Source organism: Capricornis sumatraensis, chromosome 10, assembly GCF_032405125.1.
Source record: "Capricornis sumatraensis isolate serow.1 chromosome 10, serow.2, whole genome shotgun sequence".
Classification (NCBI taxonomy): Eukaryota; Metazoa; Chordata; class Mammalia; order Artiodactyla; family Bovidae; genus Capricornis; species Capricornis sumatraensis.
This window is the reverse complement of record NC_091078.1, coordinates 15,886,924-15,901,416: the sequence shown is the minus strand read 5'-3', so window position 1 is coordinate 15,901,416 and position 14,493 is coordinate 15,886,924. Positions and strand designations below refer to the sequence as shown.

General features: G+C 41.0%; 1 protein-coding gene across 7 annotated transcripts in view; it reads right to left on the bottom strand.

Moving 5' to 3' along the window:
• The window catches only part of USP54 (ubiquitin specific peptidase 54), a 60,323-nt gene that overhangs the window by 14,028 nt on the left and 31,802 nt on the right, over positions 1-14,493 (bottom strand). For 6 of the 7 annotated variants that reach the window (XM_068982446.1, XM_068982447.1, XM_068982448.1 and 3 more), the window contains 4 exons: positions 12,141-12,308; positions 9,564-9,683; positions 8,449-8,644; positions 5,275-6,662 (listed from right to left, as the gene is read on the bottom strand). In XM_068982446.1, the coding sequence (XP_068838547.1) occupies positions 5,275-6,662; positions 8,449-8,644; positions 9,564-9,683; positions 12,141-12,308 (1,872 nt within the window). The remainder of the gene's footprint in view (positions 1-5,274; positions 6,663-8,448; positions 8,645-9,563; positions 9,684-12,140; positions 12,309-14,493) is intronic. The other variant, XM_068982451.1, reaches the window with a different exon arrangement.

Sequence of the window (14,493 nt, the reverse complement as noted above, 5' to 3'; positions counted from 1 at the left end):
CACAGTCCAACTCTCATATCCACACATGCCCACTGGAAAAACCATAGCCTTGACTAGATGGATTAGAGGTTTACTGACACCTTTTTAGGGTACTGAAAAAACACTTTAAAACTGATGGTGGTGAAGGGTGGATGGCTATGAATATACTAAAAAACCACTGAACTGTACACTTTAAATAGGTGAGCTGTCCAGTATGTAAATTATATATCAATAAAGCTTTTTTTTTAAGTAGTAAGCCAGAGAAAGACAAAAAACATATGATCACACTTATATGTGGGGTCTTAAAAGAATTAAACTCATAGAAACAGAATGCAATGATAGTTGCCAAGAGCTCAAGGTTAGGGGAAATATAGAGATATTGGTCAAAGGGTACACATTTCCAATTATAAGATGAATAAGTTCTGAGAATCCTAATGTATAGCATGGTGACTATAGTTAACTATGTTGTATTATTATATACCTGAAAGTTGCTAAGATAGTAGATCTTAATTAAGTATTCTCACCACACACACACACAACAGTAATTAGGTATGGTGATGGTTTTGTTCACTACCTTTATTGCGGTAAAACTTTGCAACTTACACATGTATCAACCATCACAATGTATACCTTAAACTTACAGTATTACTTATCAACTATAGATATAAATCTGGAGGAAGAAAGGAATTTGTTGCTTAATAAATGCTTTCCAATAAAAGAGGACTCCCCTAAAGATATATTCTATCATATATGGACCCTAACCAGCATTTTCCTCCTCGATTTCCTTCCTTCATCTATTTCTCACTTCCACTGATCTCTTCATTTTGTCATGTCAGTTCTGAAAGACTCAACTTAAAAGAGACTAACCAAAATACAGCCTACTTTGGTTTGACAAGTTATTTTTAGGACCGATTCATCAAATGGATCTTAAAAATCAGTTTTCTTTCACTATCAAGTACAAATTAATGGTTGGTAGGTATGCCTGGAGAATCCCAGGGACGGGGGAGCCTGGTGGGCTGCCGTCTATGGGGTCACACAGAGTCGGACATGACTGAAGCGACTTAGCAGCAGCAGCAGCAGCAGGTATGCTTTCATACTGCCTTCAGAAGTATAATCTTCCTGAGTTTGCCAGCATGTATCAAGAGATTTTTTTTAAGTTTAAAACTTTCAACTAGTTATTATCCTTCTAAGAGTTTATTCTAAGGAGTTTATCAGAAATGTAGCCAAACTCTTAAGTATAAAGATACCCATCACAGTGCTATATTAACAAAAAATTGAAAGTAAGTATTTAACCAGAGTAGAATGGTTGAATATATTATGGTACATTCATGTGAAGCATATTATAGTCATTAAAAGTAGTTTTTTCCAGAGGGAAAATCCTTATGGATATAAGAAAATCATGGGACTAAACTGTATCCATATTTTACAATGATTCTACTTTTGATAAAAACAATACAAATAAATATATAGTATATATGCATAAAAAACAAAACCAGCAGCAACATGGCTGGACCTATAGATTATATTAAGTGAAGTAAATCAGAGAAAGACAAATATACATCACTTATACGTGGAATCTGGGCTTCCCTTGTGGCTAAGGCGGTAAAGAATCTGCCCGTAATGTGGGAGACCCAGGTTCGATCCCTGAGTTGGGAAGATCCCTGGAGAAGGGAAAGGCTACCCACTCCAGTATTCTGGCCTGGAGAATTCCGTGGACTAGTCCACGGGTCGCAAAGAGTCAGACACAACTGAGTGACTTTCACTTTCACATACGTGGAATCTAAAATGATGATACAAATGAACTTATTTATAAAACAGAAATTGACTCACAGACATAGAAACCAAACTTTTGGTTATCAAAGAGGAAAGAGGGGAAGGGATAAACTGGGAGTTTGGGATTAACGTATATATACTACTATATAGGAAATATATAAACAAGGACCTATTGCATAGCACAGGTAATAGTCAATATTTTGTAATAGCCCATTTTGAAAAAAAATCTGAAAAACAATACACACACATATATGTATATATATTAACATACATATGTATACAGTGGCTCAGCAGTAAAGAATCAGCCTGCAGTGTAGGAGAAGCAGGTTTCATTCCTGGGTCAGGAGGATCCACTGGAGGAGGAAATGGCAACTCACTCCAATATTCTTGTCTGAAAAATTCCATGGACAGGGGAGCCTGGCGGGCTATAGTCCAAGGAGTCACAAAGAGTCGAACATAACTAAGCAAGCATGCATGCATATATATACATATATATATATATATGCATATATATACACTATATATATTAATATATGAACTGAATCACTCTGCTGAATACTATATACCTAAAACTAATACAACTCTGTAAATCAACTATACTTCAATTCTTTTAAAAAGTATATCAACCAGGGCTGGGACACAACCCAAAGCCAGAAGTAAACTCATGAAATTACTGAGTGGGGTTATCAGTGATTTTTCTTACTTTCAGTTCAGTTCAGTTCAGTTCAGTCGCTCAGTCATGTCCAACTCTTTGCGACCCCATGAATCACAGCATGCTAGGCCTCCCTGTCCATCACCAACTCCTGGAGTTCACTCAAACTCATGTCCATCGAGTCAGTGATGCCATCCAGCCATCTCATCCTCTGTCGTCCCCTTCTCCTCCTGCCCCCAATCCCTCCCAGCATCAGAGTCTTTTCCAATGAGTCAACTCTTTGCATCAGGTGGCCAAAGTATTGGAGCTTCAGCTTTAGCATCATTCCTTCCAAAGAACACCCAGGACTGATATCCCTTAAAATGGACTGGTCCTTGCAGTCCAAGGGACTCTCAAGAGTCTTCTCCAACACCACAGTTCAAAAGCACCAATTCTTCGGCACTCAGCTTTCTTCACAGTCCAACTCTCACATCCATACATGACCACTGGAAAAACCATAGCCTCGACTAGACAGACCTTTGTTGGCAAAGTAATGTCTCTGCTTTTGAATATGCTATCTAGGTTGGTCATAACTTTCCTTCCAAAGAGTAAGCGTCTTTTAATTTCATGGCTGCAGTCACCATCTGCAGTGATTTTGGAGCCCAAAAAATAAAGTCTGACACTGTTTCCACTGTTTCCCCATCTATTTGCCATGAAGTGATGGGCCCAGATACTATGATCTTCGTTTTCTGAATGTTGTGCTTTAAGCCAACTTTTTCACTCTCCTCTTTCACTTTCATCAAGAGGCTTTTTAATTCCTCTTCACTTTCTGCCATAAGGGTGGTGTTATCTGCATATCTGAGGTTACCAATATTTCTCCCTGCAATCTTGATTCCAGCTTATGCTTTTTCCAGCCCAGCGTTTCTCATGATGTACTCTGCATATAAGTTAAATAAGCAGGATGACAATAGACAGCCTTGACATACTCCTTTTCCTATTTGGAACCAGTCTGTTGTTCCATGTCCAGTTCTAACTGTTGCTTCCTGACCTGCATATAGGTTTCTCAAGAGGCAGGTCAGGTGGTCTGGTATTCCCATCTCTTTCAAAATTTTCCACAGTTTATTGTGATCCACACAGTCAAAGGCTTTGGCATAGTCAATAAAGCAAAAATAGATGTTTTTCTGAAACTCTTGTTTTTTCCATGATCCAGCCTGTAGAGTTGCAAAGAGTTGGACACACTGAAGCGACTTAGCATGCACCCCAAATAGCAACAATTTATTTTTTTACTATAGATACTTTTGAAAATATACTTTATATACTTTATATATTTATATATATACTTTATATATTTTCAAAAATATCTATAGTAAAAAAAAAAAACTGTTGCTATATGGGGTGCATGCTAAGTCGCTTCAGTGTGTCCAACTCTTTGCAACTCTACAGACTGTAGCCCGCCAGGCTCCTCTGTTCATGAGATTCTCCAGGCAAGAACACTGGAGTGGGTTGCCATGCCTTCCTCCAGGAGATCTTCCTGACCCAGGGATTGAACCCATGTCTCTTACATTTCTTGCCTTGGCAGGAGGGTTCTTTACCACTAGTGGTACCTGGGAAGCCCACTGTTTGGACTTTTTGTTTTGTTTGTACTATAATGTTTGACATTCAATTGCTTAGTTCAGTTTTAGTCACATTGTATTTTTTCATATGTATTTCTTATCCTTAAAACACTTCACATTTGTATATTCTTTCTCTGTTACATTAGCCAGGATCTAACTGAGGCAAATTCCTACTTTTCCTTATTCTTTAGAATCTTCCCATACTGCTTTGTCCTATGTATCTAAGGATCCTAAAAATGTTATTGCAAAGTCTAGAGTGAAGATTCTAAGAAAAACACATCTTAATATCAAATCTTATATTTATGTGATGATCCCCACTCTGACACTAATGGAAACAGAAGATTCTGAATAAACACTTGTTTGGCTGTAATTAAATGTTGGTTGGCAGCATGCAAAGAATCTATACCGCCTGAACTGAAGATACATTTCTCTGAGTCAATTTCACAGAATCATACATATCATTTTAAGAGTTGCAAAGTATCTTTAAAAGAAAATCACTGAACCAACTTTCTTACAGGTAAAATCTTATATATTAAATGACTTATCCAAATTTATACTGATAGTTAATGATGGAGACAGGATGACAGTTTGGGCTTTGGATTCTTAAGTACATCAATCCTAAATTATAAATATCCTTTATGTCTTCAGTTTATAGAACTATGTGTATACTTTGCATTTAACATTAGACTTCATTCTTCACACAATATAATCTCACAAAGAGTCAGTCAACAGGTACCCTACAAGCATACCTCCTTGAAAATTCTAAACCCGGTAATTTCAGAATGGATGAGGGAAGGTCTCGGTATAGCTGGTTCAGTACAATCTGGAAATGCTACATTGGAGACCTGGCTCAGTGTGTACATCCCTGTTGCAAGCTGGATCTGGAAGCTGGATCTTGGGATCAGTTCAGTTCCTAAGCCATAGAAGGATGACTTACCCACTCAGCCTCCCCTGTCTCATGCTGAATCACTCTCAAAGGCCTAAGAACCACTCCTTAGCATATATACTGCAGCGCCCTGGGCATACAGTCATTGGTCTCTTTCTTTAGAAGGAGGGAACTAGCCTGTGAGTGATGATTCTGCCCCCATTCTCTACTCTAGCCAGGAAAATGTCTAGCTCTTATCATGAAGTCGTTATAAATAAAGTCAGAAATTCTGCTGCTGCCACCTAAGCTGAGGATATTATTTAGATAGAATACCATCCCCCCTTCTGATCTTATCCTCCTGCCTTCAGCTTTTCTGTGTCTCCCACACCTCCTGCCCCTGGTTGCATTCTTACCTGTTTGGCTCAGCAGGTTCCAGGCTACTTCCTGCTGCCCACATCCAGAATAGCCAGATTGAGAAACCTGAAGACTGGCTTGGTAGAGAGACTCCAATTCTGAGGTCTCCTGCTCTGTGTCCTGGTTCCAATGTGGATGCAAAATGATGTGCTTTCTTTCTGGATAGGTTACACAGGTATGGGAATCATGAGGGGAGGACTTCATTCCTGGCCCAGGGACCCCATGTGTAAGCTGAGAATCACAGAGCCTTGTGACATTCACCCAAGAATCCAAAGGCAAGGAAGTCCCCGAGTCGACACTGCTGCCCAGCTCCTTAGGCCCACCATCTCTCACTTGAGACGGTTTCCCGTGGTAAATACCTGACTCTACCAATCTGGGCTGTCCTCCCCTAGAAGCTTCACCGTTAGGCGGCCCAGAGTTCATGGCAAGAGGAGGATGATTAGCAGGCTCTTCCCAGGAAGGCAGTTTGTTCCTACTATCCAAACAGGGTTGTTGTTTTGCCCAAGACCAGTGGCCTTTCCCTTGACCCTGTGGGAAAGGAGGCTTACAGTCGGAAGGTGGAGAGTCCTTCCTTAGACTATTTGGCAAACTTCTATCCTGGGCACCTGTTCCATCCCTGGTGGAGGCTCCATGCATCCTCTGGAACTGCTCTGCCAAAGAGCGGACAAGCCCCTTGGTGGTAGGAAACTCTGGCATAGAGGGCTCCTCGCTGCCTCGGTCCATATTTGAAGTCAATGGAGTTTTGAGGTTTGGGGTTTGGAGGCATTGGTTAGTTTTCTGTACAGTATTAGAAGAGTGAAGCACAGATGAGGAAGGAGCAGGTTTTACGGGGTGGCAGGCCCTGTACAGAGAAAGGCTAGGCTGAGCTGCTGAATTTGAAGGACCAGAGCCTAGACTGTGTACATCTCCTCTCTCAGAGGTGGCTATTATTCCATTTGGCTGTGGCCAAGGCATCACCTGGGATGAGTCAGCAGGATCCCTCTGTTCTTGGAATAGCTGTTCTGGATCGGTGTCTCTTCCTTCTTGTTGGGGGAATCGGGTCCCGCTGCTATTGTCACCCCTGCAGCTTTGCAGCTCATCCTCTGATTCCCAACCATGATGAGAATTCTTCTCAGTTCTCCCTGGTATTTTAGGTAAGCCCTGCCTGTGGAACACAGAGGGGTCAATACTGTCCACCTCCACAGAAGTAAGAAGGTTGGAGGCAGACCCACTGGGGGAATTGTGCTGTGGAGCAGACAGGGCGGATGACTCTGGGAACAATGGCGAGTGTGGCTCATGGCAGGAAGCAGGTGAGTAAATGAAAGTACTGGCCCCAAACTCTGTATTCGTGTAGGGTTCCAGCTGGGCCTCCTGGCTTAACAATACTTGGAGCGGGATAGGCTGTTCACTGAAATAAATAAAGAGAGCCAGTCATAAACTGTCTTAATTGACAAGATTACTTACAAAAAGAACTGTTCATCTGGTTCCCATTTCTAGCTTTTCACAGAGGGAATGGTGAAAAGAAATAGAAAGACAAGCTTAAGTAGAGTCAACAGGTTGGAGGTTCACAAGAGAAGACATGTGGTCAGCTCATACCCAAGAAACGGGTAATATCAGTTCTCTTTATTAAATATCCTCATCAAAGTTGTACACAGTAATAGTAAGCAAAGCTCTTGCCAATATTCTTCATTACCTGTAAAGTCCCATTCCAATCATCCTCTACTTAAAAATTCAAAAACAAAAATTTCTAGTCCCACATGCAGATGACAAGAGAAGGTAGCAGAGCCTAGAGGTCACTCATACCTAGGGTCCTAAGAGGCAGACCAGCCAAAAGAACCAGAAGGCCATATTTACAGAGTACAGAATGACTTGGGTTCCTGGCATTACCAGAAAGATCAACCATTTCAAGCGTATTCTTATAATCTGGATTTGATTGTGTTTATTCACTGAGATGCTTTCCCAAAGTAATAAATGGTGACTCTCTTGAGATCTGGGAGTGGGAGTAGGGATGAAACGCATTTAATTGGTTTCTAACTAATTGTTTTATATTTCTGATCTGAAAATCTCATTAGAAGCACTTAGATATAACCTTAATTACTCACATATATCAAGTGGCCTTAAGATTTCTGAAAAGAGTTTAGCTCCCTCAATTGCTTACATTCAAATATATCTCTGATCAGATTCTCAAATCAGCATTCAACTAGTGGAGTAAACAATAGGAGAAAAGAAGAAAATGGGAAGATCCTAGCTAGGAGTATTAAATTTCAATGATAATATACTATAAACTTATTACCCTTATAACACTGTGAAGAATGTATTACTTATAAGGGAAACCTAATGGAGTCCAAAAGACCTGGATTTGAAATTCTATGCTTCTACTACTTACTAGCTGAGTAATCCTGGGTATCATACTTAGTTAATCCTCTCTGAGCCTGAGTTTCCTTATTTATAAACCATTGCTAAATAGTAATCCCTGTCTCCTAAGGTTATTGTGAGATAGGTAAAATAAAACAGGAAAGTATTTAGCTTACTGCCTGGGCAAATATTCAAAAAATGTTAGCTTCCTTTATAACATTTATATTCTAAAAACTACTCAGGCTTATTAATAGCCAACATTAATTCTTACTTACTTCTATCTATTCTAAGTAACAGCCAGTTTCAAGGGCTAAAATGTGGGATCTATACTAATGGCCATGGGGACTTTTTTCCTATTCCTGACCATAGGGAAGTAAAACAAAGGGAATCTTTGTGTCTTCTCTCAATCGTTCAGTCAGAGCAAGGAAGACTGCTTTCTCTGCTTCCTTAAGGGACGTGAGACACTGAAATCCGCAAATAAATCACATGGTTTCTACTGCAAAGTGAAATGCAACTCAGATTGTCATGTCTAAGATCGTAATATGTACCAATTTGATAATCATGTTATTACACAAGTCCAGAGACAAACTCACCCACAGGAAATATGGACAAGTGGTCTATTTATGACGCTATACTTTCTGTATCTTTCTAGGAACTGTTAAGACAAGGACCAGCAGTGGGATGAGCTTTTCTTTGTATATCTGACCTGAGAGAAGAAATCTTTTCAGAGCACTCTTCTCTCTCCCTGGAGTCGCCAAGACAATGAGAGCTGGCTATGGAGCACCCATGGTCACTTCCTCCCCTGGCGTCCATAAACTACAGTGGTTCCCAGGCACTACCTTGTTGGCTGAGGGAGGGCTCCTCCCTGTGAGGGGAGGCAGGTTGAGGGCTGCGACGGCGGCTGAGATGATTGCTGCTGCTGCATGCGATCCTGCAGGCTCCGTGCTTTTCGAATACTGATTTGCAACTTCTTATCGACTAGGGCTCTGCTGTGCGTGCTAGAGCTGGCACCATGCAGGGCAAGTCTTAGTTTAGCTAAAATGCAAAAGAAAATATAGCAGAAACAGAACACAAAAATACAAACAAAAATAAAAAATAAAATTCAACCAAAAATGAGCAGAGTTATGCAGTAAAACTGAAAATAGGCAGCAGAACTACAAGGCATGGACCATGCATATGGTGTCCAGGGCACAGAGCTGCCTCTGGCAGCAAGGAACATTCATGGGAGCCATGGAGGCCAAACAGGTTCATTCAAATTTAAAAATCAAACAAACAAAAAGCTAAACTAAAATGAGTCAAGAAGATAAATTGGTGCTTCCATCTCAGATGTTACCACTCTCATTGTCCTTTGCAACTAACCTGTCCAATTCTGGTCTCCATCCTCTGCTCCCAACTCCCCCTTCCCGAGAGCCAACAGCAGAACTAAGATCCAAACCTGCGTCTGTCTTTATAGAACACAGCTTCTTACAGGTCATATTTGAGAACCAGATACAAATTCTTAGTCCCTTGCTGTAACCCTATGGTGCAGCATACCAGGAAGGCAGGGAAGAAACGTAAAGAATCAAATATGCAGTTAAGAAGTCACTGGCCTAGGAAGTCACAGCCAATTTATTCACTTCTTCCTGCCCTAAGCTCCACTGCTCCACTGTCAGTAACTAGCACAAGAGCAGACTAACCTCGCCTCTGAGACCTAACTTTATTTGGGGACTATAAGATAGGTATGGCTGGATAGTTCATTTGTAGACTCCTGCTGAGATTTTTCCAGCAAATATCCACAGGCCACAGTGACAGTGCCTAGCACATTTAGGAATCTGAAAGGAAAAGATAGCTAAAGGGCCTCAGTTTGGGGGAGTGAGAGTAACGAGACCTAAAAGCTCTTTTTATCCTGTCTGAGTGAAGAACTATCATGAAGTTAGTCAAAAGTGCCATAGCCATAGCGGTTAGAGTTACTTACAGATAGCTTCGTTACAGAGAGCCAAAGCGGCAGCACAGTCTCCCTTCTGCTCCAGATGCAGCGACTCTTCAAACACTGAATCTGCCTCTTGCAGGGACCTCTCAAAGCCGTCACTCCTCCCTGAAAGGGCCAGCACTTTTCATTTTCATAACAACCTGTTCCAACCTTTCCTATGTACCGCTGTTTCCCTTCGGTGCACGTAAATCCTCACTGCTGAGCCTCTGGTCCACCTCTACTCCAGCTGACCATTACTAGTAAGAATTCTCTGAAACATGTAGGACATCCACTTTTCTTTGCCTTAGCTGAGACCTTACCAAAGCCGTGAAAGATGGGCATGTCATTGCCCACCACATATTTCAACTCCAAGACCTCTTACGACGGCCCTCAAGAAAGAACAAAGTACTGTCTATAACAGAAGGGTGGGTTCTTCTGCCTGGAAATGACCTGCTTCCCCACAAGATTGTAACAAGATACATCTTGGCAATGTGTGTCCAGAACCCCAGATCTCATACCAAGACCTCCACTGCTGTGTTAAGGCAAAAGTGGCTTCATGACTCTGTGGATAGCCATGTGTAACCCTTCTCTCCTGTACTAATTCGTAATCCTCTCTCTACCACCTGCACCTGGAAAATCAGTACTCCTCTTGGGCACAGGTGTTCTACAGTTCCGAACTTTAATATATCTACCAAGTCAGTGGAACCATCTTTGTTCTTGGTTTGCAAACACATATCTTTCATCAGCACAGCTAAGTATTTACTTCTTTCCTGCCCTTGCTCACCAAACCTACCATAAAAGAGTCACCTTTCCACACAGAGACCATGAAATGTTGCCTTCTCCCCAAAAGTGAATCTGTGCCAAAGCAGGTACAGGAGTCGAAGAACAGTGCCAGATAAAAGGTGACAAACTACTCTAAGTGTAACGTCTGTCAAAGAATCTTCAAGTTTATGTATCGCACTGCCTTTTACTCACTCATAACCATAAATCAGTAGTAAGCTGTAATGTAACTTTATCTGTGATTGGAATTAATGGTGAGTTTCACAAGCTCACAAGAAAAAAAAAAATTATTTCTCCCATAATATCCCCATCCTCCATTAACCTCCAGCTGGACATGGTAAGAAAAGCTCTTCTATACCCCTAACATTCACTCCCCAATTCACTAATAACTTTTGGAGAATAATTGGGAAGACAGTGGAAGTAGCATTGGGGTTCTACCCCACCACTAGAGTTATGGTCCCTGGGGTAGGGGGTACACAGGCCTGAAATTTTCTCATTATATCCTAAATCAACTGAATCTATGCAACCGTTATAATCAGAGGTGGTGGCTACAGCAATTAAAAAATGTTCTTTACAGAGACATAGGAAAACTACAGCTGGCCAATCACTGTACTAAATTTTAATTCTTATCCTCCAGAATTCTTAGCACTCCATTCCTTGCTCTTCCAGGAGGTGCTAAACCAAAACATCTGGAGCACTGACAGTGAAATACAACCAGAGGGACCCACTCTCAGTTCTGATGCACTAACCAACTGACAGAGTGGGGAGAAAACTAAGGGAGGAAGATGACAAGACCCCTCTTTCAGAAGCAACGTTAACCTGAGACACCAATGTGATATAGCTTAAGGAAAAACAATCAGAAAAAGCTATCTAATTATAGGGATATCTAAGTAATTAGGAAAGGTAAGCTAATTTGGAGACTAATACAATATTCTGGGACGTATAAAGCAACAATTGCCTTGAATCAAAAGACAGTAGAATTAGAGGAGAAAAGGGGCCCCTCAAAAAGCCCAGGAAGTTTCTTTGAGTGTTGATAAGAAGAAAGAAGTGGGCAAGAGAAAGCAGCCACCCAAAACAGCCCAGGCTCCTGTTCTTTACACTGCTTTAGCACAATCTGCTGTATCTGGCTGGAGGTTCTGAACAATAGATTTATTTCATAGACAAGCAGAGATATAGGTTTCAGGGCCTATTTAAAAGAGATACCTCAGCCTTTTTAAACTCTTATTTTGAAGGCTAGTCTCTCCTGGTGTAAAATGACATCTTAAAGCAATCGAAGAAAAAAACAGTAACTAATTTAGGGCAGCCAGAGCAGCTGAAATAAAGGCCAGGAAAACTGTGTGAGATTGGAAAATGAACCATCAGAGGATGAAAAGGCAGTCAGCCTCTTGTTCTTAGAACCTCCTTGGTAGATCCACTTTCCTGAAGCTCCAGGTGGGAAATCTCAAGGGCATTTTCCTGCTGAAGAAGAATTCCCCTCACAGTCAGTGTGGTTCGTTCATTGCCTTTTTCTGCTGTTTCTGAACAGTGAGTAGTTTAACTTACACCTTCTATAGCTGCTCATCAGAAATACTTTTCATGAACAATGTACTATCTCTAATCTACAAGCTTTTAACAGGCCCCAAATCAGTGCCTGTCTCTATCTAACAGGCTTGTTACCTCCTACTTCAGTTCTCACTGAAATGGCTAAATTAAGATAAAATATAACTCTGCTAAAGAAAAGACAGAATTTGTGAGCTCAAATACCTTTTTCCTTCCCCCTCTCTCTGTCCCCATCGCCCACAACCTAATGCTCACAACAATTACCCTGATTCTGCAGTTCATCCAAGTCCATGAAGCGGCTGGGATGAGGGTTAAACCCTTTAGCTGCCTCTAATTCCTTCTCTCGTTTCCTTCGAAGTTCCTGTTCCTGTGCCCTTCTGGCCACTTCTTCCTGCAATTCATCCAGTTCAGTTTTGGAAGATATCTCCCCACCTGGAATACAAGCAAGGGAGAAGAGAAATCGCCACTTTCCCATAACCAAGACTAAGCACCTGCTATATTCCTGGTCACCACACTGCTTTTTCTTTGGAACTCTTGGCTTCAGTTTGGAATGCAAATTTGGATAGTATTTTCCATATCAGATTCAGGATGAGGCCTGGGCCATGAATAATAATAATAAGAGTGATATTTATTGAGCACTTTATAACACAAATAACAACATAGCAACTAACATTTGTTGAGTATTTACTATGTGACAGGCATAGTTGCAAGCACTTTTACCTGTATTATTTCATGTAATTCTCACAATATGTGAGGTAGATACTATTATTGCCCACATTTTAAGAAATGAAGAAACTGAGTCACAAAGACAATAAATAGCTTCCCCAAAATAACAAAGATGGCAAATGGTAAAGCTGAATTAAAGTCAAACAGGTTAAATTCATAATCCAAGCTTTTAACTACTAAGGAGCATTCTCTACTGCCACTGACTCACCAGGAAGTTTCAAGCAACTCAATTTCTCTCCCTTAATTTTCACCTCCTTCCAAATGAGTTTGTAAAATATCCATCGTAGTAAACCTTAATTTTATCAGTGTTCATAGATGGAATCAAATAGATCTAAAAGGATACCCATGATATATTAAGTGAAAAGCCAAGTGATATAATAATATTTATAGTATAACTTCCTTTTATTGATTTTTAAATGGTAGTAATAAGTTTACTTAGGGGTTCCCAGGTGGGTCAGTGGTAAAGAAGCCACCTGCCAATGCAGGAGACGTGGGTTCGATCCCTGGGTCGAAAAGATCCCCTGGAGAAGGAAATGGCAATCCACTCCAGTGTTCTTGCCTGGGAAATTCCATGGCCAGAGGAGCCTAGTAGGCTACAGTCCATGGGGCTGCAAAAGAGTTGGACACAACTTAGCAACTAAACAACAACTACAATAAACTTATCATTATACTTGTACACAGAATACAAAGCATAGAAAGAGATGTAGAAAGATATATACCACATAATGGTAACACTGCTGCTGCTGCTACTAAGTCACTTCAGTCGTGTCCGACTCTGTGTGACCCCACAGACGGCAGCCCACCAGGCTCCCCTGTCCCTGGAATTCTCCAGGCAAGAACACTGGAGTGGGTTGCCATTTCCTTCTCCAATGCATGAAAGTGAAAACTGAAAGGGAGGTCGCTCAGTCACATCAGACTCTTCGCGACCCCATGGACTGCAGCCCACCAGGCTCCCCCATCCCTGGAATTCTCCAGGCAAGAGTACTGGAGTGGGGTGCCATCGCCTTCTCCGAATGGTAACACTAGTTCCTTCAAATTGAAGAGGCACAGCACAAGTTACCAAACTGTTGGACTTGTGTTAACCTCTGTAATTTTTTAAAAGGGTGATCAGTCACCAGATTAAAAAAAAATAGAGTTTACTATACAAGGAGGATGGTAGTGTAGTATAGTATATAAAGAATTTATTCTAGCTCCTTGCCAAATATCTTTTACAAGTTGAGGAATCCAGTTGGTGAATTCTATACAGCTTGTCTAGAATTAGGGCTATCAGTGAAGTCATGAGATTCAGTCTTCAGTGTACTGAAAAGCTATTGGCTGTTAAAGAAAAGAGAAGGGAGAACAGGCTAAAGTAAGAGCACGGGTATCTCAAAGCCATGTTAGTCAATATGAGACAAAATGTGGGAAATAAACTAACCCTATAATTTCATTAGGAAGAATAAATTTCTTCCATGGGTTTTTAACTGTAACCTACTCTAGCCCAGAATTTCAGAGATTATCTGCCCCTACATGCATTGTTCTGCTTTGCCAGATGTTAGCAGTCTATGCCCCTCACTCATACCTGAAAGAGTTCAGACCTTTTTATTTCTGCTGCATGTCACGCTTCCAGCCACCTCTAGGAACTTTCCGTGGTCATTAAGAAAACTGGCTGTCAAACTAGTAAAGTTCCTGGGCTCATCTCTACAGTTTGCCGTGTAGTATTCTGGCCTCATCTCCCTAGTGAGCTGGCCACAAATCTATATTCAGATGCTCATTAAATCAGATCATAATTAAACTTCTGCCCACACATGCGACTCCCAATTCATCTAACATACCAGAAAAAGAGAGGGATGATGAAACACACCTTTCAGAGAAGGTTGATTTCTAAGTTAGACAAGCAGATCCCAGAAATCCT